The 26,665-nt window shown below is 44.1% G+C and overlaps 1 protein-coding gene across 1 annotated transcript in view; it reads right to left on the bottom strand.

Annotated features, from left to right (window-relative positions):
• Window positions 1-26,665, bottom strand: part of vwa8 (von Willebrand factor A domain containing 8) — a 120,800-nt gene that overhangs the window by 35,544 nt on the left and 58,591 nt on the right. The window contains exons 28-37 of the mRNA XM_080753653.1: window positions 25,206-25,344; window positions 24,148-24,335; window positions 20,389-20,514; window positions 19,227-19,291; window positions 18,796-18,921; window positions 17,616-17,725; window positions 15,894-16,045; window positions 14,525-14,729; window positions 14,278-14,359; window positions 12,412-12,616 (exon numbers count right to left, since the gene is read on the bottom strand). Of these exons, the coding sequence (XP_080609779.1) occupies window positions 12,412-12,616; window positions 14,278-14,359; window positions 14,525-14,729; window positions 15,894-16,045; window positions 17,616-17,725; window positions 18,796-18,921; window positions 19,227-19,291; window positions 20,389-20,514; window positions 24,148-24,335; window positions 25,206-25,344 (1,398 nt within the window). The remainder of the gene's footprint in view (window positions 1-12,411; window positions 12,617-14,277; window positions 14,360-14,524; window positions 14,730-15,893; window positions 16,046-17,615; window positions 17,726-18,795; window positions 18,922-19,226; window positions 19,292-20,388; window positions 20,515-24,147; window positions 24,336-25,205; window positions 25,345-26,665) is intronic.

Below are 26,665 nucleotides of genomic sequence, written 5' to 3'. Positions count from 1 at the left end.
CAGGGTTTTCAGGAACCGGCACTGTGTCTGCATAGATCTCCATTTATGGGCATAAAATGGATGCAGACAGACAGATACGGATATCTCCATATATGAGCATAAATGGACACAGGCAAACAGATGGTCAAAGATCTCCATATATGGGCATAAAATGGACGCAAAAAGACAGATACAGATATCTCCATATATGGGCATAAATGGACACAGGCAAACAGATGGTCAAAACGGGTCCTATGACAACAGGTATAATGGGGTTTGCATTAAAGGGGGAACCAGCACTGTGTCTGCAACACAGTCGGAGGCACAGACAGATACAGAGATCTCCATAATGGGCATAAAGGGATACAGACCAACAGATACAGAGATCTCCATATATGGGCATGAAATGGATGCAGACAGACAGATACAGATATCTCCATATATGAGCATAAATGGACACAGGCAAACAGATAACTCCATATATGGGCATAAATGGACACAGGCAAACAGATGGTCAAAACGGGTCCTACAGAGATCTCCATATATGGACATAAAATGGACGTAGACAGACAGATATCCCCATATATGGGCATAAATGGACACACGCAAACAGATGGTCAAAACAGATCCTATGACAACAGGTATAATGGGGTTTGCATTAAAGGGCGGGGCATTCATCCCCTATTTACATTGTTCCCGAGTTGGCCAGGGCGCCGACTAGACGCTCGGCCGAGACAGATAACTCCATATATGGGCATAAATGGACACAGGCAAACAGATGGTCAAAATGGGTCCTACAGAGATCTCCATATATGAACATAAAATGGACATAGACAGACATATATCCCCATATATGGGCATAAATGGACACACGCAAACAGATGGTCAAAACAGATGGTCAAAACGGATCCTATGACAACAGGTATAATGGGGTTTGCATTAAAGGGCGGGGCATTCATCCCCTATTTACATTGTTCCCGAGTTGGCCAGGGCGCCGACTAGATGCTCGGGCGGCCGAGCTTCTAGTAATAATAATAACAATGGCTTCTATTATAGCATGCTAACTTTCTAAGAAGAGAAAGGCTGCAGTTTCTATTACAGTAGCTTGGAATCCCCATCAATGATGTCATTGGTAGGTAGATTTCTGAACTGTCTATATGCCACCAATGAGATGCCGAGTAGGAGACCAAATGTGCCATTTTACTGTATAATAAACATTGGTAAGGACCAATTATTAAGATTAAGGGTGAAGTGCTCCTTTAAGCCCTGTTTTATAATTTGTTGTATAGTGGTGTTGCACAAAAATACTAAACATAGCTTATCTATAAACTCACCATCTTCAATTTTCTCTTATTTTAAAAATGGATTTACTTTTTATCTTTTATAATCGATTAAATCGATTCATTTGATTAACTGTTGCACTTGGTGGTGCATGGATCTGTTTTTTAAACGGCAACATTGTGAACTCATTCCTGGGGAATCCTTCGCAGCTAGAGTAGCTCATTTATGTGCACTGTAACTAAAAATGGGTTTCTTCAGGAAAAGATTCCAAGGGAAGTTCGGCACAATTTCCGAGAACTCAAGACGCTAATCAGAGCAGTTTCGGGAAGGCTTTTGTCCCTCTGCACAGTGCGAACAACAAACTCCTCCAGGCTGACTCATCTTATGTCTTACATTCGTCCGCCTGATGTGCTCTTATCCCGAACCGAATCGGTTTGCACTCGTTCCATTGAAAGGACGAACAAAATAGGCCCTCTATCTCTCCTCTCTTTGATTTCAGATGCATGGACAGAGCAGGCTCTGTTTCTCTCGGGAGGTGGAGGGGGAGGGAGAAGCGAGAGCGGGTGAGAGAGAGAGAAAAGGGGGTTAAGAAGGTGCTAAGTATTTCTGCTCCGTCTCAATTGCTCCCTCTTAGCCGAGATCAGCAGGCTGGCTCTCACACTGAGGTAGGTCTAGGGATGGGACCATATGAAAATGTCAAATCACGATTATTATTCAAAAGAAATCGCGGTTTACGATATTATGGCGATAATCAAAATCCATTATCCTGGAGCAGAACATTTGACAAAAAATAGCAGATCTACAAGCTCACAACGCATCGCGTGAGCTTGTAGATCAGCAATTTTTTGGCAAAGACATTTAATGGAGTGAAAAAAAGACTCTATCAAGTACATAACGTATATTACTTTTACCAATTATAGAGGGTTTAAGTGGTACCGGATATGCAGCTCGGCAAATACAAGGTGAATTGATCCCAGTGCATGACAGAGGACGATATCACAATAAATTAAATCTCTGCGATAAGATTATCGTGACTGTTTTTTATCACGATAAATGATAATATCGTCCCATCCCTAGGTAGGGCAGCTGGCCAGACTCTGGTAATACATGAGCAAGCTGAGTATGTAGAGGTAGTGGTGTGGATCAGGAGACAATTTAGCCCATGCCCTGCAGTTAAGTTAAATGGTGTGTTCGTGTCCGTGCTCGCGATGTAATTTTGTATTATCTATTATGCTTGCTGTGTCATGCTCAAAGCGGTTGGACAGACACTTATCTAATAGGGGCAGTAAGGGTGGGGAGGGAACTCTATGTCTCTCTCTCTCTCGCTCTGTCCGTCTGCTGTGTTGACCCACGGTCCACACCTACATGTAACACATGCAGGCATGCATGCATGCATGCATGCATGCACAGATACACACGTGGATACACCCGGTCACAGACACATACATAGACAAATCCCACTGTTTACACCTCTCTCACAGACACACACGCAGACACGCGCATGCACACACACACACACACACACACAAACACCCACACCATTTTGAGTGAATGGCAATGTAACAGTAATTGTGATGACTTTGCAATGTCATTTCTAATCGCTTGAGCTTGTAACAGCGATTTAATTACACACACACGCACACACACACACACACACACACACACGCACACATACGCACACACACGCGCACTCTCTCTCTCTTCCTCTGTTCCCACACATGAAGCGCTAGTGTGTACTGCTGTATCAGCCTACCCTAATTATAGGTCAGATTAGAAAAGTGAGCCTGATATAAGCCACAGCAGATTATGTTAGACCTGCACAATACAATCCTCCGTGTTCATTTAACTTTGGAAAACATAGACCCAAATGGACCCGTCTGTGTCCATTTTTACATTGAGGATTTTACGGTGCAGTGTGTGCAGTGCATGCACACAAACACCCGAAGAGTTTGCATTATCAGTTGTTGCATGGGTCTTCAACAGGGGGTCCTCAGAGTTACTACAGGGGGTGCTCCAAATCTTTGAGCGACTTTTTTATATTAACCACTTGAACCCTATTATCCATATTCTGAGAACTTTAGCCAAAAATAGCAGATCTACAAGCTTGTAGATATTTTCGGCAAAGAACTTTGGTGTAGAGGGGAAAAAGAGCAGACTAAGTACAGAGTGAAAGGTCAAGTTTATTAAGTATTGATGGTTCAAGTGGTTAAATATCTGAAAACACAAATTGACATGAATCCAAAATACACTGATGATGGTGCCTTAAGGAATGCAGCCGTTCTCACTGGCCGTGCACTGCACGTAAAGGCTTTTTTTCCTGCTCGGGCGATATACAGTACAAAGTTTGTCCTCGCACGTTCTCATTGAAATGCATTGACCAGACGTCCCACTGTGGCCAGTAGAGTGCAAAGTTAACCTGTGTGCACAATGACTGCGTGAGCAACACTTTTTTGGTGGGTTCCCAGCGTAAGACACACAACAGTACACTTGTACTTTTCCTCTACTACACGTGGATGCACGCGCGAACGTGCACATGCACTCACACTTGACACTCGCATACGTTTGTGTCTGCAGCTGTGTACAATGACAATGATATGAGGGCAGGGGGCAGGGGCTGGTGTATTAACTAGCATTCACAGAGGAAATCCCTTAAGCAGAATGTCAAACTGAGATCTTCCACAGTGACACTGTAAATCAACACATATGTGTAAGAATACAATTAAGCTAAAGTAGAGGATGCAGTGGTGTGTGTGTGTGTGTGTGTGTGTGTGTGTGTGTGTGTGTGTCTGTGTGTGTGTGTGTGTGTGTGTGTGTGTGTGTGTGTGTGTGTGTGTGTGTGTTCAGGTGATCCACAGTTAACCTCAGTAACCAGAGGAATAGATGCCATAGTCCTGCGATGAGCCAAAGGGTCAGAGGTCAACCATTAGCGCCACTAAGGTTGTCTGTCAGGGTTTCACCTCTAGCATATGGACACTCTTCTCTGGCCTGTGTATGTGTGTGTCATACTGTCATACTGCAAACACAGCAAGAAATAGCAAAAGTGCTGACCTGCATACATACCGATCCCATGTAAGGGAAAGATGCATATGTGTATGGGAATGTGATGTCAAAGACCCATGCTTAAAATAACATCCCCCTCCATAACTTAAAAAAAGTGCCCAGGAACAGCAGAGTCTAGGTATCTCTCTGGTTTTATTATCTTAATGTGACACGCACGCACGCACGCACGCACGTGCACGCACGCACGCGCACACAAACACACACACACACACACACACACAACCTCCATCAGGGCTGCTCCAGTGCTGTTCTCCATGTCTCTCGAGCCCTCATGCTCATCATGTGTTTCTTTGTGTGCTGATCAAATCTGTCCATCAGACAGGAAGTTGAAACATCGTCGGGGCCTCCGTTCTCCTCGTACACGGGTCTATTTCTATAGCTCATTCTAAATACAGCTCTTGTCAGCACGCAAGCCTCAACCCAAGTCCTGGCGAGAAGATAAACTGCATCCATTCTATCTCAATAGAACCAGGAAGGAGCCTGCCATTCTATCTCAATAGAACCAGGAAGGAGCCTGCCATTCTATCTCAATGGAACCTCAACCAGCAATGAGCCTGTGCCATTCTGGCTCAGTGTAACCAGGAAGCAGGCCTGACATTCAGCCTCCTGCCACCGTCAGTAAAGGAATGACTAATGTCAGTCTTTTGGGGTCATAAAGAATGATGACTGACACATGACGGCATGCGTCCAAATTAAGGTCCTGACTGAGTTCCTGCAACGAGTTGGCACACTTTAGTTCAGGGGCATGCGTCAGTGGGGCAGCGCAGCCACAGTGTGTGTGTGTGTGGTCACATTAGCACGGGGCCCAGGGAGTCACGGTGTCCCAGCAGTAGGGGTGTAACGATACATTATAATAGTGATTCGATACATATCACGATACATAGTTGACGATACGATACATGGAAGATATTGGTTCATTCATGGTGATACGATTCGATTCAATGATTTAAAATCGATATAGTAACTATTTAGCAAAGAAATGTAATCTGTGTGAAAGGTGTGGATAGTGCAGTTTTATAAGGGAAACATGTATTATTATGGATATAAATAAGTAAACACAGTGATTATCTGCCAAATACATGGACATTGTATATTGACAAACCTGCACCTTGACATGAACCCAGAGATTACACACATTTATCGATAGACCAGTGTAGCTATATGAAAAGGAAAAGTAATTAAAACCCCTCCTTTTCATTTTTTCTTCTTAAAAATGCTAAATACAATGCACAAGGAGGTAGTATCGATACAATCGGTTCTTTGCACTGCCGATTCGATACGATACAAAATCAAACGATACGATTCGATTTTAGCTGTTTTCATTTCGATATACTTCGATTTTTTAAGATAAAAACAATATTTCGATACAGTTACTATATCGTTACACCCCTACCCAGCAGGGTTCTTGACAGGGGCAGATCACCATTACTAATGGCATGAACATGAACTACCACCAGGAGGGGAAAGTCACGTTCCCCCAGACTGCAACTGCACCCACCACCTGTCATCAGATCTCAAGTCTCCTTTCCTTTGATTGTGCATATTATGCACTTGATAGTAGGAAATGATCAACTCCCATATGATCCACCGGTATCCGCTTCGTTTCGATCATTTTGTTAACCCATTTAGACCTAGAATTATTGAATGCTTTAACCAGTGAAAAATAGCAGATATACAAGCTCACAGCGCGGCACCGAGTGCCGCGCTGCGAGCTTGTAGATCTGCTATTTTTGAAAAATCAAGATTTTCTTTGAATATATGTATTTAAAAGCGAACATTTATAACTCAAATATTTGCTTCTGGGGGTCCCTGGAACAACATATTTTGAGATGGGGGTCCGTGGCCAAATACCTGTAATTTTGGGGGTCCTTGACATGAAAAAGTTTGAGAACCACTGATTTAGAGGAAGGATTCAGAAGTCGGGTCAAAGATCGGGTCAAAGATATTCATAGACTTGCACACATTTTCACGATTTTTCAAAAATAGCAGATCTACAAGCTCGCAGCTGATGCTTAGAAGGTGAGAGCACAGCTTTGCCTTGGCTTACCGTCAGTGTTTGCCATTTGCTAATGAGTCCGGCATGATGAGTGCAGCTAAACAGCGTGCCTGAATCTACACCCTAATAGGATACGAGCACTAATGCTTAAATGCTTTTTAGTCTTTCTAGTTTTCTTTTTTAAACTTTTCTTGTTTAGGCCAATTTTCCCTCTCTTTTCTCCCACACGCTTGTAAAGTCTTGTCACTGCTGACCCCTACTGGTTGGTCTGGGCTCTGGTCGGTCCTATGAGGATGGTATTGACATCCCATGCCTCCTCAGTCATACATGCAGATGCAGGTACATATATGTATACATACAGGGGCGTCACAAGGGGTTAGGAAAGTGGGACTGAGTTACTAGGGCCCAAGGTGGAGGGGCCCTAGTAACTTTAGCTATTGAAAAATAGCAGATATACAAGCTCACAGCGCGGCACCGAGTGCCGCGCTGCGAGCTTGCAGATCTGCTATTTTTGAAAAGTCGTGAAAATGTGCGCAAATCTTTGAATATATGTATTTTTTAAGTGAACATTTGTAACTCAAGTTTTGCTTCGGTGGGGTCCCTTGAACTAAATGTTTTGAGATGGGGGGGGGGGGGGGTCCTTCACATGAAAAAGTTTGAGCATCACTGACATGGAAACATAGGTTTCTTGGCACACATTTTCACGATTTTTCAAAAATAGCAGATCTACAAGCTCGCAGCGTGGCACTCGGTGCCCCGCTGTGAGCTTGTATATCTGCTATTTTTCAATAGTTAACATTCATGGGGGGCCCGCAGTGAATCCTTGTACCCAGGGCCCAGAATTTGGTGTGACGCCCCTGTATACATACACCTGAAAATTGCCTGCCGCTTCTTTTCACCTGCCAGTGATGAGCTTCACCAGGATGACGTAGCGTGTGTTCAACACACCCGCTGACAGCCACATTTTACCAACCTGTAGGAGTTGCTAGCGCAGTGGGGGGAAAACACCCTCCCTGCGGGCTTCCCTCCCGCCGTGTTAACCCTGCCAAGCCAGGGGCACCGCAGAGCATTCAAACACCACAATTCCACAGTGGTGGGCAGGAAATCTCGCTATTTCTACCTTTCATTAGTTCGACGAAGGGTTAGGGTTAGAGTTAGGTTTTAGGGTTAGGTTTAGGCATAGTTTTACTGAGGTTAGGGTTAGGGTTTAGGCATAGCGGTTAACATTTACCAGGTAAGCAATCACCTGCGTCGGCAGGTTAGTATTTCACCAAGTTAGCGTTGACCAGCGTAGAAGTAATGGAATGTCGAACAAATGTTATGTCGCAATATCTGCGCGCTCCCCACCACCCAAGCACCCCGTCTCTTTCTTTTTCACATGCTCTGTTCACTCGTTCTCTCGCACACACACACAGGAACGTGCACACACACAAAAGTGAAGACAGAACAGCCTAGTGTCTGCTTTCTGACTAAAGAGTGAGCAGAGGCATGGAAGACAGAAGGAGTGGAATAAGGGGGAGGGGGGCAACTTTTTATGACTGTGAGAATCTGTATTTCTATCCCTCCCTCTCCCCTCAATATGTTTGTGCCGTTATTCTCTCTCTCCTTTCTCTGCCACAGGCTCTCTCTCCTCCACGGTCTTGTAGGATTAATAGGCCCATAAATTTCTCTGATTCTCCCTTTAGACGCCTACAGACAGAGGGGGATTTATGGGCTGTGGCCTCTGTGCGTGTGCGTGTGCGTGTGTGTGTGTGCGTGTGTGTGTGTGTGTGTGTGTGTGTGTGTGCGTGTGTGTGTGTGTGTGTGTGTGTGTGTGTGTGTGTGTGTGTGTGTGTGTGTGTGTGTCTGATATGGCTACTTTGGTAGGGCAGGGGCAATGTGAAATAGAAAGGCAGGTGGCCAAATACCACTACACTGCAAAAACGCTATCAAAACCAGCAGTGGCGCGCTGGCAAAGTGCCTGCCCACCACCGCGGTGAATCCAGTTTTGTCGAGCGTCAACGCAAACACAATGTGTTATTGGGAGGCAAGCCGTTAGGGAGGGTGATGTGTCAAATGTGTCCGCGGCAAGACTTGGCGTTGTCTGTGGCAAATTCTCGATTTTTCAGTTTTTACTTAACATTATAATGTTCTTATTTTGATCCTAAGACCAATTACTGACTGTCAGTCTCCAGGTTTTTCTTCAGAATATGTATCACACTGATTTACTATGACACTATGTATGGCACACTAGGAGTCTACAAGTACTAGTGGTTCTTTAACATTTTAATTTCAAGGACTCCCGTAACTCTGAGAGAGTACAAATGGAACCAAACGGACCCATTTGGGTCCGTTTGGTTCCATTTGTACTCTCTCAGAGTTACAGGCTGTTATGGTCATCCAGGGCTATCTCTTTGTGTGTTTTTGGTCCGTGGCTAAAATAGAATGTTGACAAAAATGTCTATCACAAGCCAGTATGGCAATGAGCCTTGGTCACAGCACATACTCTTACGGGCTGGGAAGGCACCTGAGTGTTCCTCCACCATCGGCGTATGAATGACTGTGTGTAAGTGTTTGTGTGTGTGTGTGTGTGTGTGTGGCTGTAATGCACCATCATTGTAAAGAAGGTATAAATGCACCATTTACCATTTATGTGTGGAGGACTGAAGTGGTGTGTTGGTTTACGCTGGTGTTTCCACTGCACAGCAGTGCATACCTGTACATGTATTTGGCATCTTAATAACATCTGCTTAACAAAGACACGAGTTGTACAGATGGGTGATGAGAGAGAAGTCCTCTATACTGTATACGCGCGTGCGTGTGTGTGTGTGTGTGTGTGTGTGTGTGTGTGTGTGTGTGTGTGTGTGTGTGTGTGTGTGTGTGCGTGCGTGCACGTGGTGACAGATGATGTCAGTGGTGCTGTAATGGAGCAATGTTAAAGAGAGAGAGACAAGCCAAGAGAGACAAGAAGGGCAACTGAGTGCTAAAACACACACACACACACACACACACACACACACACACACACACACACACACAGGGCCTTTATGAGGTCATGCATATCTGTCGTCTATGTCTTCCTCCGACAATGGATAACAGAAGTGCTCTTTGCTAATTAAACGCTGTCTGTCAGCACCTGCATTGTGTATGTACTTTATATGTATACTAGTCCTGTGCCCGGGGGTGTGCACAGAATATGAGTGCACAGTAAGTATATGAGGGATTGAATGTCCCTGAGGAGTCTCCGAAGTAATGTTGGAGAATAGGGGTGCAGGAAAAAATCGATTTAGATTCGAATCGTGTTTCTAACATGGTAAGATTCAGAATCGATTCTCATTTTCCAAAAATCTTTTTTTTTATTAGATATTATTTATTAGATATTATGATTTTTATTTTATGATTCTTTTATTACGATACTTTATTAGATATTATGTTGTGTTTGTACAAGTTAAAAGAATATGTGCAAGCATGAATAAACCAGACCAGTTGTCTTGGATTTACATTATTGCAATAAGTTGATAAAACCTTTAAAATTATAAAAGCTACGTAAATGTACTCCGCTTTCATGCCAGCAGACTGGAGTAGATCCTGATATATGAATTGAATAGAGAATCATTTTGAATAGAGAATCATTTTGAATAGAGAATCATTTTGAATCGAGAATTGTTTTTGAATCGGAAAATAATCTTTTCTGAATTTGAGTCGTTTGGATTTGAAAGAATCGAAAGAAATCGTGAATCGTGACCCCAAGAATCAATTCTGAATCGAATCGTGGGATACCCCAAGAATCGATTCTGAATCGAATCGTGGGATACCCAAAGATTCGCAGCCCTATTGGAGAACCCAGACCGGTGTCCGTTGGGCAGAATAGTTATTGACGTCCAGTTGTGCAAATACCCGTTGTCTGTCTGTGTCCCTTTCATGCCCATACATTATATGGAGATCTCTTATCTCTGTCTGTCTGTCTCTCTTGTTTGTACAGTATGTGTGTGTGTGTGTGTGTGTGTGTGTGTGTGTGTGTGTGTGTGTGTGTGTGTGTGTGTGTGTGTGTGTGTGTGTGTGTGTGTGTGATGTGTGTGCGTGTGTGTGCTCGTGCGTGTACATGTGTTTGTAAATTCTGCGTGCAATCCGTGCATGCATTCATGGATCTGTGCATGAGTGCATGCACACATGTTTATGAACACACAGTATGTATGTGCAATTCTGAGGAATGTCTGCCCTTATCCTTTTCATACTTGACATACTTGAAAGCATGCAAATGGTACACTCCCATAGTTAAAAATGGATAAACTAATACTGAAGAATTTACGGTGTAATTTTACAGAATGATATCAGGGTCGTTTTCGCTCCCTCTGGCTCCTTCTTGTCTGTTTCACACCATGGCTAAAATGTCCATGCTCACAAACCATGTTAACCATGTTAAACCAAGGCGAAAGGTATTGTGTGAGTGCCAAACGCAAACAGGTAACACCATACAGTGTGTGTGTGTGTGTGTGTGTGTGTGTGTGTGTGTGTGTGTGTGTGTGTGTGTGTGTGTGTGTGTGTGTGTGTGTGTGTGTGTGTGTGTGTGTGTGTGTGTGTGTGCAGGCCCTGAGGCCCATGGTTATAACACAGGTACCCCTCTTTTCTTTGAGCTTTTGGCCATGTGGGTCCTCGACTATATAGAGAGGCCATCATGTTTAAGGAGAGGCCTGCTGTTTGCGGAGGGCTAACAGGCAGCACAGGGACAGTCTGTCTCGGACATGACCCGCTGCGGCCTCAAGGTGCTCCTTCAAAGAACTACCTGAGCACAGACGAACCCAGGTCAGGCCAAGAGAGGCCGACTGTGTGTGAATGCACGTGAATGTGTGTGTGCATACTTGAGCATGCGCTTGTGTGTCCTGCGCTTGATCAAACAGAGCCAAAAGCAAATCCAAAGCTAGTTTTTCATACTTTCCTTGGAAAGCCCCCGGTAATGCAGACGCTGGCTAGGACCTTATTCTGTGATTGCATTATCTCAAAGAATTCTGTGCTTGTGTGTGCGACTGTGCGCTCACGCATGTGTGTGCGTTTTGTTTCAAACATAGCCAAGACAATTCCACAGCTCTTTGGCTCTGAACTATGGCTCCAAAGGCCCTCGACAACGCAGATGCAGTTTGCTAGGATGTAATTCTACAGATCTACATGCTCACAGCGTCTCGCGTTTGCGAGGCGTTGTGAGCAGGACCCCTAGGTACCCAATCTACCCATATGTTGAGAACCACTATCCTACCGCACTAAAAACAAATGGTACTATAATTGGGTCAGCTTGACGGAAAAGTCCAATATCCGTCTGCACATGGGGCATTGTCGAGTCTTGCAGGGACTATTGTGTTGAAGGCCGAGCTGACGTCCACAAACGACATTTGCACGTATCTGTTCTCCCACTGTTGCTCCCCCTTTACTATCGCTGTCTGGCCTGTGTGGAAGCCACAGATCCCCAAACAATACGTCTTATATCTGGAAAGCATGCTACACATTGGCTACAAATCCCCTCTGTGTTGTGTGTGTGGGCGCCGAAACAATGCTGTCTATATTGGTTCCATGAACCCAGAACCCAGTGTCCTGGGCTGAATGTACTGACCCATGGTAAGGTCAGTACAAAGCTATTACATCATCACCACAAAGACCCTCCATTCACAAATGCAATAGTGGAGACGGATATATTTCCATTTCCATAATATGTGGGATGTTTTGGTTACTTAAAAGTTTTCCACCAGGGCAGGAGACAAACGGTGTATTTGTTCTACTGTTTCTCACTCTGTATCTAGGGACCAAAAAGTGAGTCATGAGATATTTGGAATGGATAAAAAAAAAAAAAGACTTTAAGTGAGTTAACATTGGTTCCCGACTTCATGGTCACAAAATGTGAATCCCCATTTAAGAGTATTTTACAGTAGAAAGAAGCAATGGAAGCTTAGGTGATTATTTCTGAGAGAATACTGCCACCTAGTGGTCCTCAGAGTCAGAGACACTACAGGCTGTATGAGTCAAATGTCTCTGTATTTCAGCATCCCAGCGATATGATGTATCTTTATCATGAACATGGACCGTTTTACATTTCAAAGGGAACTAGATTGACTATAAAATAGAATTACCTGTACGGGTCTGCCGTCCTCCGACCCAATCATATTCCTCCACTCCATCAGAGAACGCTGCAGGTTTTCCAACCCTGTCTCCCATAGCCTTACGTATCCGCCCATATCCACTGTGACCGCGCCCCCGGAACCCAGACCGGCCAATAGGACATCAGAATCTGACACCTTGGATAGCCAGTTTGTGTAGGGTGAGACCGTCATGGATCTGTCAATCAAAGAAATGAGGAAAACCCTTGATTATAGGATGGGTAAATACAGAGGACAAATTGCGCGTATGTGCAAATATACAGTGACAAAAAACACCCCAAGTTCTGGGAACCATTATTATTAGTGTGGTTGCCCCTGCAGGGAATATAGTACTTGTCCGAATTATTCCTTCCATCCATCTTTCTTTCCCTTCCTAGATTTTTTTTTTGCCGCGCTACTCCTCCCACAGTTTTGATGGCACGCACTGGGGCCATACAGTATGTCAAATCGACCGGCTTCATCGAGAATCGATTCCTTGCATTTTGTAAGAGATACGTTATATAGTTTTATTATTATTAGTTGTGGTTGACCCTGTAGGCCAACCAGACTATAGTACTCAATGATAATAACAAGGAGCGCTCTGCTGGCGCACAATTAGGCCTTACGGGCCATATATAGATTTGACTATGTCTGTGTCTGTGTCTGTGTAGACTATCGGTGTCTATGTCATGGGCCCATAAGAGAGGGGCAAAGGGTGAAGTCATAACATCAAGGCATATAAGGGCCACGAGAGGGGCCGTCTATGCCCGTAGCCCAGGGGTTTTCAAAGTGGGGGTGCCGCGATGGCAGTCCAGGGGTGCCGCGAGATAATTTGATAATATTTGGAATTTATTTGGACACGTATCATTTTAATAAAAATGGCTATTATTTCAACGTTTTCCTCGCAACATAATCACTAAAATATACGCCTCGCATCGCGAGGCGCTGTGTGCTTGTAGATCTGCTGTTTTCACTAGTTTAGTACATTTTATAGATGATAAATACAAAACTAACGGTTTTGGACATACAAGGTTTCCACCCGACAACGACGATATGCTATAAATATAAGGTGCTGGGAGTGGAAAATTATGATGTAGGGGTGCCTCGGATTAAAAAAATATTTATGGGGTGCCCTGAGACAAAAAGGTTTGGGAACCCCTGCCCTAGCCAATCAGAGGGGCAAAGGGTGACTTTTGTCATTTTTACGCCAGGTGGCCGGCACCACCGACCGGAAACTACCGTTGCCGTGCAACTCCAAAAGGATTCCCCTAGTTTACAAATCGGTTAAATTGGTATAAATGTTGGTATCGTGTTCATCATTTATTATAACTCGTAGCGTGACTAGCAAGAATAAACTAAATGATTTGTGTTATGTGGGGAACAAAAACAATGCGACGCCAACAGGAACCAACCACTGGAACCCCCATTCTTTTCCCTTTTTTCTAAACTGGATAACACAGCTCGGTTTAGAATGAATACCAGGCTTTCCTCTGCAGTGGAAAGTCTGGTGAGAGGTTAACATCTATCAGCTTGCTTGAGATGTGTTTGCTTTGTGTATGCGATGTGACGGTCGCTTATCTCCCGATTAGGAAGTCTTACTGGTTATTGTTGAGTGTGACACTGCCATTAGCTGTTTGTTTTTGTCTAGTGTATTGTTTTGCTATGTCTTTATTTCCTTAGTTGTTTGTCCTTTTTATTTTATTGTTTATAAAGTCTACAGTACGTCTTCTGGTTTATTTTGTATCTGTTAATCTTGTATTGATCCACAATCAGCATTGAGTGCAGTACCGTCCTTGACCACTACATGTCAGTCAAGCTTTCTTCAAGTGACATTTATGGCATGGTGGTTGGTCTATTTACCTTGGCACAGGAATGTATTTGACTTTCTTAGAGTTCAGGTCTGTCACCTCCAAGTAAGCTGCACTCATGGGAGGGGTGACATCTAAAGTGACAAAAGAGAACAGAATATAATTCATGCCTACTCATTTATGCTGAATGCCTGATCTGTGTCATTTCACAATCTGTGGAAAAAGTTTAAAATGTATTTAGAGTGGTTTTGTGAAAGAAAGCAGTACTTTCCCCACATCTAACCAATATGAACTCTGACCTTTGGGATAGACCTCCTTCAAGGGCACTTGGGTGGGCGGGAGGGCTCTGACCACCTGATTGGCCGAGAGCTGACTGACGCAGTTGCTTCTTTTAGCCGGGCCGGAGCGGAGCCCGCCTCTGTAGAACATGTGACCTCCAGCCTCTCCGCCCTTTACCTCTGATAGGTCCACAGGTCTCTTATAGGTGTACACTTCATTAGGTGACTGACCAGAGAGGAAAGAAATTAGAAATAAATATCACTGCTTACCTACGCTAAGGACACAACAATATAGCCTTGTGACCTCAAGGTAGGAGCATCGCAGAGTGAGAAAAAGTTATGAATAATTCTTTCTTGGAAGAGGAAATGTAGAAGGAGAGGTAGTTGGAAGTTAAGTTGGGTCAGGATGACTCCAGCCACTAACAGCTAATTCAAACAAAGTTTTGGCTCATTATACACTTAGTTGAGTTCAAACTATCAAGAGACATCAGCTCTGAGAAAGTATAATATATGGGAAACAGAGCTCTCTTTAGATTCAGATTCAGATTCAGATTCAGATTCAGATTTCTTTATTAACCATTGTGTAATACACATAGGAATTTGCTTTGGCATACTACATTTTTGCATTCAAATCAATTTTTTCACATATAACATAAACAAAAACAAAAACAAACAAACACAAAAACACCGACAGAACGCAACACACGTAGTCACCAGCAGCCATGGGCGGCGCGAATGGGAGAATGGGAAATGCTAAAGATGGCGGTACCAATAATAATGCAAAGGAAGGCTGTCAGGAAAGCTGGCCAATCAATGAAACTTTGCCTGCATTTCATTAAGAAAATCAAAGATCTCATCGTTTCATGGGGTGGGGGATGGTGCATGTGTACAAGCATGGTTAAGTGGAAAAATATGCTTTTCTATGTCTCCTGCTGAACGGTCTTGCCCCAAGCGCTAGGTGGGCGTTTTGCAGGAACCAAAAAGTGAAATAGCCAATCAGCATCTGTCAGTCACAGGGCCCTAAGCCTACCCAGTGCTTGGGGCCAGACCTGGCGGTCTGCAGAAGACACATGATTATGTGAATTCACACGACCGGGATGGTTTACCAAGCTAGAATCAGTGTCCTTTGGAACTACGTTTTAAAAATCCAGGTTATATACAATTCGCCAATGTTCCTAAATATAAAATGTACTGTATGTCAACTTTAAATTTAGATCACTCCCCATTCAAAGAGATGTGAGTCTTGTCTTGTTAGTCAGAATTTATTGTCCAGGTACATTTCCAAGTTGGTGCCCGAGTGAACAGGCTTTGGTTAGCTCTCCCAAACTAAGGTGAGAGAGTAATACACTCAAGAACACTCAAAAGTACAAGTCATCTTCTGTATGCTCACCATGAGGTCTGGGAAGCCCACAATGATGGTGGCATAGGATCCGGTGTCTGCCAGCAGACGGTTAGGGGAGACGATCTTCTGGTCCAGAGCAGCGCTCAGATTCTCGTTGGGGAGTTGCTCACACGACAGCATCTGGGGAAGGCACACCTCACCTGGGTAGATGAGGGGTAGGGTAGGGTGGGTGGGTAAAGGAGTAGAGTGTGATGCTGATGAATGGAGAGACAAATGAGCAAGAGAATGGGAAAGGGAAAGGCCTAAGTGCCTACGTTGTACAGCTTCCCATTTCCCTGATGTACCAGACATCACACTTGTGGGGAGAAAAATAAATTGAGTGAGCCGCTTAATGACACATTTAAAAGAGCGATCCAGACAGCCAGACAGTGTCAATGTGCAGCATTAATAATCTCATCTCAGTGCCCCTCATCTCTCTCAGGAACAAATATATTTTTTCCTCAGGGTACTGCGGAGTTCAGTGGCCCCAATTAGAGAATCAGAGGATCATTGAGTTATTCTACTGGATTATGATCCCTGTGCACTCATTACAGTCTCACTCGTTGAACATTACTCATGACATCAGTGAGCACTGCGGGTAATTAAGAAACATAACGGACATGAGTGTATGACAACGATCCTAGATGCTCCGCATTGAAATCTTGAGTGATGGGTTTGACTTTGAAGTAGAATCTTGTCATGATAGGGGCAAAGGGGTGATTGAGGGGCGCAGTCTTTTTGTCTAGTAGTGGTAATTGGGTTGATGTCATGTCTGTACATTCATGTCTGTACATTCAATAACATTTATGTATGAGATGACAGGACAATTAAAACTTTGTTAGATATTAACATCTTAAACAAATTATTTTCGTTTTTAAGTTCCTTCCAAGTGCTCTCAAACAGAGTACACTGAGTTCCAGATACGGCTGGGTTGGACTGAATCCTTGCTATGGCTTTCTTCCACCGGGGACGGCCCATGGCCACTCCCTGGTCGATGCCGAGTGCTCTCATGTCAGCCAACATGCTCATTTGCCGGGTCTTCTTTAACCAGCCAATGGGTCCTGTTCCCTCTCAGTTAACTGACATTAATTTCTTCACCCAGTCGTTTGCTGTGTCTGACCATCTCAGTCTGTCTGCCTCTCCTCACCACATCCACTCCCATCCTCCGTCTCAGTTCTACGCCCGTATTTCTCTCCCTCTGTGACACGCCACACATCTAGGCCCTTAGTTGAATTTATTGTGACCGAAGGTCGCAGTTTACCATGTGAAATGTCACAGCTTGTCCGTGTGTAGACGTGTACACATTTGTACGGTTTATGGGCAAACCCATGGGTCATCATGATCTGATGTCACTGTGATGTCACACTAACAGAATCCCTTTTAAGCCCATATATGGAGTTCCCTGATGTCATCAATATTAATGATGCCCTGTGATGCCAGGGGGAACAAATCCCTTTTATGCCCATACTGTATATGGAGATATGGAGATCCCTGTGACGCCAGGGGAACAAATCTATTTTATGCCCATATATGGAGATCCCTGATGTCCACGTCCCTGATGTACACATCCCTGATGTCCACATCACTTTGGAACACCTCGCCCTTTAGGGAAAGGTCGCTTGTCACCCCTTACTAGTAATAGTATAACAAACACAGACCTTTGACACCAGGATAGTGAATTCTTCATCGCACATGTCGTTGTTATGTGTGTAGTGTTAAAACAGGGTGTACCAGAGCTGGTGTCATGCCCGGAGGTGACGCCGTCCTCGCTGATGCTGTGAAGCTGGCACACTCCGGAGTCCTCGGCTCCCATGTGCATGGGCTTGGTCAGCAGGAACTTCCTGGTTGACAAAACAAACACACCCGGTTACAGATGATGTTTTCCATGTGTAGCACGTCTTAAAAACCCTTTACCAAACTCTGAAAATATTTTGGGGAGATTTGAGAGGAACAGGCAGATGGATGGACAGTCAGAGCCAACGGGGGAGAGAAGAACCAAGGAAAGAAGGGAGGAGGAGGTGGCAATGAGATGGAGAGATGGAAAGAGAAAGAGAGACAGGTAAATAGAGACACTGTTGCTGTCGGGCAGAAACCTCAAATCACCATCTCCATATTTTAACTTTTATGTTTTTCCTTAAATTCTTGCCCTACTAGACGTACAGGGACTTTCGTTAAGTCAATACAAGAAGTACTTCATTTTGCTGGCAGGTACAGCTGGGAAAAAGTGTATTCTCCAAAATTGGAAAGCTGAAAATCCTCCTTCTCAAAGGCATTGGTTGAACGAATTAACTTCCTACTGTACTCCTGAAAAGATCCTGTATAATGTCAGGAGGAAACCAGCAACATATAAGAAAATATGGGGCCCTTTTATGTCTTTGTTACAATCATTGCACCCTTGTAACTAAATGGGATATTGTAATATGTAATATGCTGTTAATAATGCAAATGTAGGGGAGGAAACTATACTGTACCTGGGGTGTGTTTGGGTGGGTGGGTTATTTGTTTTTTTTGTTTTGTTTCATTGTTCTTGTTCTTGTCTTTTGTCTTTGTTGTTGTGTAAAATCTAAAAAAATTGTGACTTTTGAAAAATATCTGAAAAATATCTTTACAAAAAAAAAAATCTTGCCCTACTACATACAACAGTAACACACAAAAGTTGCAGGAATAGGGCCTAGCGGTCCAGGCCCATACCACATAGGCTCTGATGCCGGAGTCCCGATCCCGACGGCCTTTGTTGCATGTCACTCCCTGTCTCTCTCTCCCTGTTTCATGTCTACCTACTATACTATAAATAAAGGCCCAAAAATATTGTTAAAAAAAGTAGCAAAAATAGCAGATCTACAAGCTCAACCTGCATCACGGTTTTGAGCTGCCATTTTTAATTTGAATCCTGAAAAGTAACAGTTTTTACTTGTTGGTATTGCTCTCTAGCAGCAGCCATCGGTCCTCTGCCACCAGGAAGACAGTCTTCAGGTTGATGGGCAGAGAGATGGAGTGGACCCGTCCCTCCAGCACATCCAGCACCTCCAGCTGGTTGCTGTGGTCACACAGACACACACACACGCACGCACGCACGCACGCACGCACGCACGCACGCACGCACGCACGCACGCACGCACACACACACACACGCACACACACACACACACACACACGCACACAAATAAACATACACACATGCACGCACGCACGCACGCACGCACGCACGCACGCACACAAAAAAACACACACACAGACTTTTGCAGCAATGTTTTTTGTAGCAACAGTATGGTCTGCAGTGCAGAGTGTGCTAGGCTGATATTAATAATATTTTATATCGGATGGCACGACAGAGACACTCACCCTTCTTCCTTGTAGAACAGAAGCCAGTTCTTGTGGGAGAAGTCACAGCACATCTTATGAGCGCCCTAAAAACACAAGGCTCACAATTAGAGGCATGAATGGGGCGCAGGTATCCGAATGTTTAAGGCACATACTGTACCACATAGGCTCTGAATGATGCCCGATAGTGATTATTAGTGAGTCCCTGGTTCAATAACCGGGCCGGGCGGACCTTTGCTGCATGTCTCCCCGACTCTATCTCACCGTTTCCTGTCTCTCTATACACTGACTATAAATAAGGGGAAAAAGCCTGACAAAAAACATTAAAGCCATGACGCCCAAAAGTATATAATGTATAATGTTGCAGTGCCTTGAAATATTCTTCTTCTCAATTATCCTGGTTAAATAATAACAATATATGAAAAGTATATGATCAGTATCATCTAGTGTAGCATAATGGACCTCTATAAACCATGTACTGTAATACTACTTACACAGGTTTAACATGTACAACTCCACGAACGATTGAATCGTTCACGAGTCTTGCTAATGATTCGATTCTTATGAACAACACATCACTACACCACAGCATCAGAGCATCCCCAGACCTATTCCTCCTATCTCTGTCTGTCAGAGTCAGACTGATATATCGGCTTGGCCGATATACTGGTCATAAATTGACTTTTTTTTACAACATTGGGACGGGCTATTATAACAGATGTGTCTTGGAATTTTCTATTTTCTAAATCGATTTTGTACTTAAAACATCTCTAATTGGAGGTCTAGGGCAGTGGTTCTTAAAGTGGGGCCCAGCGACCCCAGGGTTCCTTTAGGGGGATCCAAATGGATCCGTAACCTTACTGTGGATCTGCTATTTTTGAAAAAACAAGATTTCTTTTAGCAAGTCTTTGATTATATCCTTTTAAAAGCAAACATTTGTGACTCAAATATTTGCTTCTGGGTGGTCCCTGGAACAACATATTTTGAGATGGGAGTCTGTGGCCAAATGCATGTGATTTTGGAGGTCCTTGACATGAAAAAATTGCAATAGTTGAAGCATAAAATAATGGTTTAAGTGGTTAAAATCTAAAGTGACACAGGTTTGCGTTCAGGTCTAAATGGGCTAATCCCTATCTCTGGTAATTAGAACTCTATGCTGACTCTATGTGTTGTGGCCTCAGACCTGCTCCTCCTTCTTGCTGCTCCACCAGTTGGAGGTCTTGGGTGTGGAGGACGGCTCACTCTCTGGGGACAGCATGAGCCTCCGCACAGCCCCTGTCACCACGTCCACATGGAGCACTGTGTTACTCTGGAACACACACAGACATTCATTACCTCTTCAATCAATAATCAATGTATCGTTTGTAGAAGCCCCCCCCCCCCCTTGAACTGAGTTGAGATATCAAGTACAGTTAAAGGAAGTGGGAGAGAGAGATAGCAAGTACAGTAAAAGGAAGGGGGAGAGAGAGATAGCAGGTACAGTTTACAGTTTACAGTTTTGGCATTTAGCAGACGCTTTTAATCCAAAGCGACTTACAATAAGCAGATAATACATCACTATAACAAGATAATATGTCAGAACATCAGCAACAATATAACAAATGCATATGAATATCAATCTAAAAAACGATATAATCAATACAATATAATAATACAATATAATACAATATAATAAAATCAATCTAAAAAAAACAATATAATCAGTGAAGAAAAAAAGGAGAGAGAGAGAGAGAGAGAGAGAGAGAGAGAGAGAGAGAGAGAGAGAGAGAGAGAGAGAGAGAGAGAGTGGAAGAGGTAAAAGAGAAAGACGAAGAGGAATCTGAACAAATACTTGACTGGAGAGCCCAGATAACTGCACTACTGGCATGCCTACTCTTCAGTCTTGAGTCAACCCTGGTGCCCCTATTTTGGTGATTGTAAGTGAATATTTTTCATATTTTCAGAATTGAGAAACTGAGAAAATAGTTGATAGGTCTCCCTAAGGTCACAAAGTATCATGATGTGACGCATGTGAGCTTATAGATCTGCTATTCTCGCTACAAAGTCATTCGACACAGTATTATAATTTAGTGATTAAGTATCTTCTGAAATGGCTTATCAGGGTGTTTTTCTCCATGTGTTCTCAGTACAACCAGCAGAGGGCAGACCTCTCCAGGCTGTATGAAGTAAACACAGGCTTCCAGTTAATCTTCTATACAACACCTACAACTATGTCCCTTCTACTGTTATGTAAGATCTATGTGTCTTGTGTGTGAGATAATGTGTATATATTATACAGTGTGTGTGTGTGTGTGTGTGTGTGTGTGTGTGTGTGTGTGTGTGTGTGTGTGCGCGCGCGTGTGCGTGTGCGTGCGCGTGTGAGTATGTGTGAGTGCGCGTGTGTGCACGCGCATACATTTGCTGCATACTTGGATGAGCGGTACATGGACATAATGTATGCGTGTGTGTATCTCTCAGATGAGCCGTGCCAAGGCTTTCATTCATGACGCACAGAAAGGCTTAATCTTCAATTGACTTTTATGAGAGGGAGCCACGGGGGAGCTGGCTGAGGGCCCCGGGCCCCCCCACCCGGGCGTAATGGTTTCCGTATGGCCTCGGTTGTATACACTCCACCGTATACCGGATTAGCTATTCATAGAAGGGGCAATCCTCGCTCCCTCACTCCAAAGATATACTGGCCTTGGAGGTAGTGTGTGACAGGCCTGAGGTGTTTTCATTCAGCCTTTTTTTTTTTGTGTGTGTGCGCATGCATGCGTTCATGCACATACTTTCCCCTGGGAGAGCGATGACCCGCGACCGAACCATATGCTGTCTGGAGCTCTTCAGTTTTGAACAGACGCAACATGATCCATCTCTTGCTTTCTTTCCACACTGGTATTTTTAGACCTCTTGCCTAATATGCAGCAGCTGTGTAACTGTTCTGCTCGGATAAATACTTTGCATGCATTGTTCTTGTCCTCGCAATCTCCTCTCGTATAGGCTGGGGTCTTTCGAGGTAAGTCAATTACGGCGGAGGGGGACAACCACAGACATTCAAGCACAAGCACGCGCTTACCCCAGTGTGCACACATATTTCGGTGTGGTCGTGTAGAGGCGCGTGCACAAGCGCGCGCACATACACAGCTCAATAGGTTGAAGGGCTCAAGCTGTCCTCACCAGCGTTTCAAAACACCAGATTACATAAGGGCTGCATTAAACAGCCATTCAGAGTGGACATCAATGCACATAAGGAAACTATTTTGAAATTGAACTATGATCCCTCGCTCAGAACGGGACAAAACATTGCTTGTGCAAGTCTATTTCATGTGGACCATTTCAAAATTATCTCCATTTAAAGGTGCTGCTATTTTGGTTAAACAAAATGTTTTTTATTAAAAAGCTAAATCTCAATATTCTGAGTAAACATTGCTATCGAGTTTGTTCAGTAGTAGGGTTCTCCCTGTCTCTCCAGCTCTTTAGTAAACAACACATATTATTTTCAGGTGGGACAATATGGGACACATTATGGGTATTTAGAGCAATTTAACACTTATTTTAAACAAAGAAAAAGAAAATAACTTAAACCACCTTCAACAGTGCACAGTTTCATCTATGTACTGTGCTGTGGCACAACTGTAGGGGTGTGACCAGACTAGAGGGGTGAAATTTCGCTATTTCGACGTCCCATCATTTTGACTAAGGGTTAGGGTTAGGTTTAGGCATAGTTTTACTGAGGTTGGGGTTAGGTTTAGGCATAGTGATTAAGTAGTAAGCAGTGGAAATGATTTGACATAATCGCAATTATTTCGTCATAATCGCTTTCATGTTGAAACATTTTCATATTTTCAAACATGATAAAACATTGTGGAAATAGCAGATCTACAAGCTCACAATGTGACCTGTTGTGAGCTTGTAGATCAGCTATTTCCACTATCAATGTTCTTTTTTAAGTATAAAGTTGTCAAATATGTCAGTCATTTCTTTGTATTTTTAGGTTATGTGTCATATCTGCCACGTGCAACTTCAAAGCCTACAAGCCAAACAGAAATGTAATTGTCAACGACAAAAACACAATTAAATTGCAATTATTTGAGTGACAAATAATTGCGACCGTAGGTCGCAGTTACTTGCACACTATCCAAACCTCCACCGGCTGTCCCTCCGTCACTCCGTCACTCCCTCTGTCACACGTCACACGTCTTATTTGAGTGACAAATAATTGCGACCGTAGGTCGCAGTTACTTGCACACTATCCAAACCTCCACCGGCTGTCCCTCCGTCACTCCGTCACTCCCTCTGTCACACGTCACACGTCACACTTTTGCCCTGCTCATATCTCTGCAACCGTTGCCCCGATCCATGCCAGATTTTGCACACACACTCCTTGCCTGCCAAACTACAACCTCCAAGGACCCCCGGAGTTTCGGGGACCCCCAGGTCCCTGGGGGACCCCCAGGTGTAAAAAATTACCAAATGTGCAAAAATGACCAAATGACCACCCCAACGGGGCTGCTCACGGGGCATTCCCGGGGACCACCCACTCCTGGTGCTCCAGAACGGATGCAAAAGTGGTGGCGCCCCCAGTGGAGGACCCCCTGCCACTGCAGCTCACATAAAATGCCGTAACTCGGGCTAGGAGCGACCGGGAGAGCCGGGGCCGGTACCTATTCGTCCGCCTTGGCGGCGAGGAGACCCCACCCCTCATTTCTCACATGGCCCTCTAGCGCCACCATGAGGCCGATTCAGATTTTGCCCTAAAATCACGAAAATCACTACACAGTATGTCTACACTCATGTCAACAACATGGATCAGGAAGATTTTGGAAAAACACATTTTTGCTCTATTTATGGAGATAAGCGACCAACGGTCGCTTATCTCCCGATTAGGGAGTCTTACTGGTTGTAAAATGTCATAATCGTGCCCTAGTGTAAGTGCATGCACATTGCACAATATGTAGTGTACCTGCTCCTCGTGGAGGACCACCTGTCCGTCCAGGGGGCTTCCCAGGGCAGCTATGGTGACGCAGGGCTGCCACACGCCGCTGATGGTCCTGGGGAAGACGTCATACAGCTCTATGCAGTGAATGGTCTCCCCATGCTCCTTCATGGCATACAGGGACACCGGGTTGCACGTCGCCACATAAATCACATCTGCAAAGTAAAGAATGTGTAATATCAGATCAATAGAATAACGAATCGACAGTGAGGCGCACATGGAATAGATTGGGGTGGAGGTTCTTCCCTGGCCAACTGGGAGTGTGGGCAAAGTTTCACGGCAATCGGACACGTGTTCATCATTTGTGGCATTTTGTGCAAAACGTGCCCCTTGCCACAGTAGGGAGGGAATCTGGAAAGTCTGACAAATAGATCTTGAACACATGACTCCAGAGATAATGTGTACCGATTTGTTTGAGGATGAAAACTGCAGTAGTACTAGCAAAAAGTGTGTTATGAAGAAAACGCGAAATCTTGTCAAGCTGAAATGGCATGTATTGGGAGTTGCGTCATGAGCCGAGGAATCCTGGGGAATAGTTTTTGACTGTAGAACCTACAATTCAAGAGTTGAAGCCCAAAATGTAAAGTGGCCAGTTATAGCGTCACCATGAGGCCGCTATGAAACATTTGAGGTGGAGTAGGTTTCACGCCGATCTGTCCAGCGGTGCCGGTGATTAGCTGCTCACAGACACACAGATACACAGATGGACAGGGGCGAAAACATAGTCTCTGGCTCTCCGGCTTTCGGCTATCCGGCCTGGCGAAGACGATAATAATTCATGAATGGATCTACATACAGTATAAACTGCATGTACAACCCGTACTGTATGTAGATTCATTCATGTTCGTCTCTTACTTTCTTTTGTTTCTTTCTTCCTATCCCCCTCTCCCCACCGAACCCCCCACACCATGTGCTGAGCTGCACACATAGATGGTATTTGTGTGTGTGTGTGTGTGTGTGTGTGTGTGTGTGTGTGTGTGTGTGTGTGTGTGTGTGTGTGTGTGTGTGTGTGTGAGTGCATGTACCGTCTTTGGTGGTGACATCACATATGATGTTGACCTCGTTCATGGGGATCTGCCAGTGTGCTTTCTCCTCGCTGAAGCTAAGAGCTCTGCTCTCCTGTCTGTCACAGGGGTAGCCCTGCACACGCAGGAACACTGGGCCCTGGGACCACACAACAGGACACACGCCTTAATATACACACATATGCATATTACATACGCATGCACAGTGTTGATTTCATGGACTAAAAATGAAAAATGTTTGCCGACTACCTTTTTTCAGTGACGAAAACAAAAAACATGAAAACTAAGCTATGATGACAAAAACTATGACTAAATATATTGACAATTTAACAAATTAAAATGTTAGGGAGGGACTAGTGGAGAACTAACGCTGCAAGCCAAATGACGTCATGATGACGTTATAACGTCCTCCGGTGACGTTCAGAACTAGGCCAGATCACAGCCCATATGGGGATGATCTTGACGTCATTACCAGGCCATTACCATATGGACTATAGGATTATTGTTATTGTTTGTGATGTTAGTTGAAATATGAGTATATAAGTTTATATTCGGGGACATATCTGACTAGTTATGATATTTAACTGGCCTCGATCGGACCCTCTCTGATTAATCCAGGGCGTCCATTTTCGTGGGCAGGATTTATGTTGGTTGAAATCAGGTGATATTCTAGGCCAGAGATCTGACTAGTCGTGGTTTGACTTGATCTGGCCCCAATCGAGACGTCACTGATTGGTCTAGGTCTTTCATTATCGTGGTTGTGTGTGTGTGTGTATGTGTGTGTGTGTGTGTGTGTGTGTGTGTGTGTGTGTGTGTGTGTGTGTGTGTGTGTTCCCTCTACCACTCAATAAGCAGTGGAAGTCTGATATTCTGTGCCAAGAGAAGCATCCATGCTGCTTAAAGGCCCATTTATACTTGATGTAAAATACATGTACAGATACTTCTGTACATGACGACATCATAACTAGTCAGGTTCACTACGTATTTTCGTTCAAAATTTGTGGGGATTAGTAAAACTATACATTTTTGGAATCTTCAGAGCATGGGGAATCCAGAAATCTTTGTTTACATTTGCACAGAAACCTGCAAATCTGCCATTTTGGACGTTCAAAATGGCCGACATAAAATATATAATTTGTGCTATCTTGGCTTCTAGACAACCTAGAAACTTAATTAAACATGCCAATCCTATGTTTTCTGGGTCAAGGAATCAAATGAGTAAATGATGGGTGTAAAATATTCCGGACCCCCACCCCATTTCTGCGGGTTATCTCTTTTGGGACCACCCAGAACAGTACGCCAGCCAGTTAATGTCCAATTTTCATAATATTAGAGTTGTTTTGTAGGTTTTAAAACATCCTGAGTTTGTTTATTACACTTTTAAAGCAGCCAGAATAACCTTTCTGACTTTTGGTTGGGGTCTTTCCTCACCTGTGACCCCCCAGACAGACCCCTGAGCC

Source organism: Nannobrachium achirus (genome assembly GCF_963921795.1).
Source record: "Nannobrachium achirus genome assembly, chromosome: 22".
Classification (NCBI taxonomy): Eukaryota; Metazoa; Chordata; class Actinopteri; order Myctophiformes; family Myctophidae; genus Nannobrachium; species Nannobrachium achirus.
Note: the sequence above shows the minus strand (reverse complement) of the source record. Positions and strands in the feature narration are given on the sequence as shown.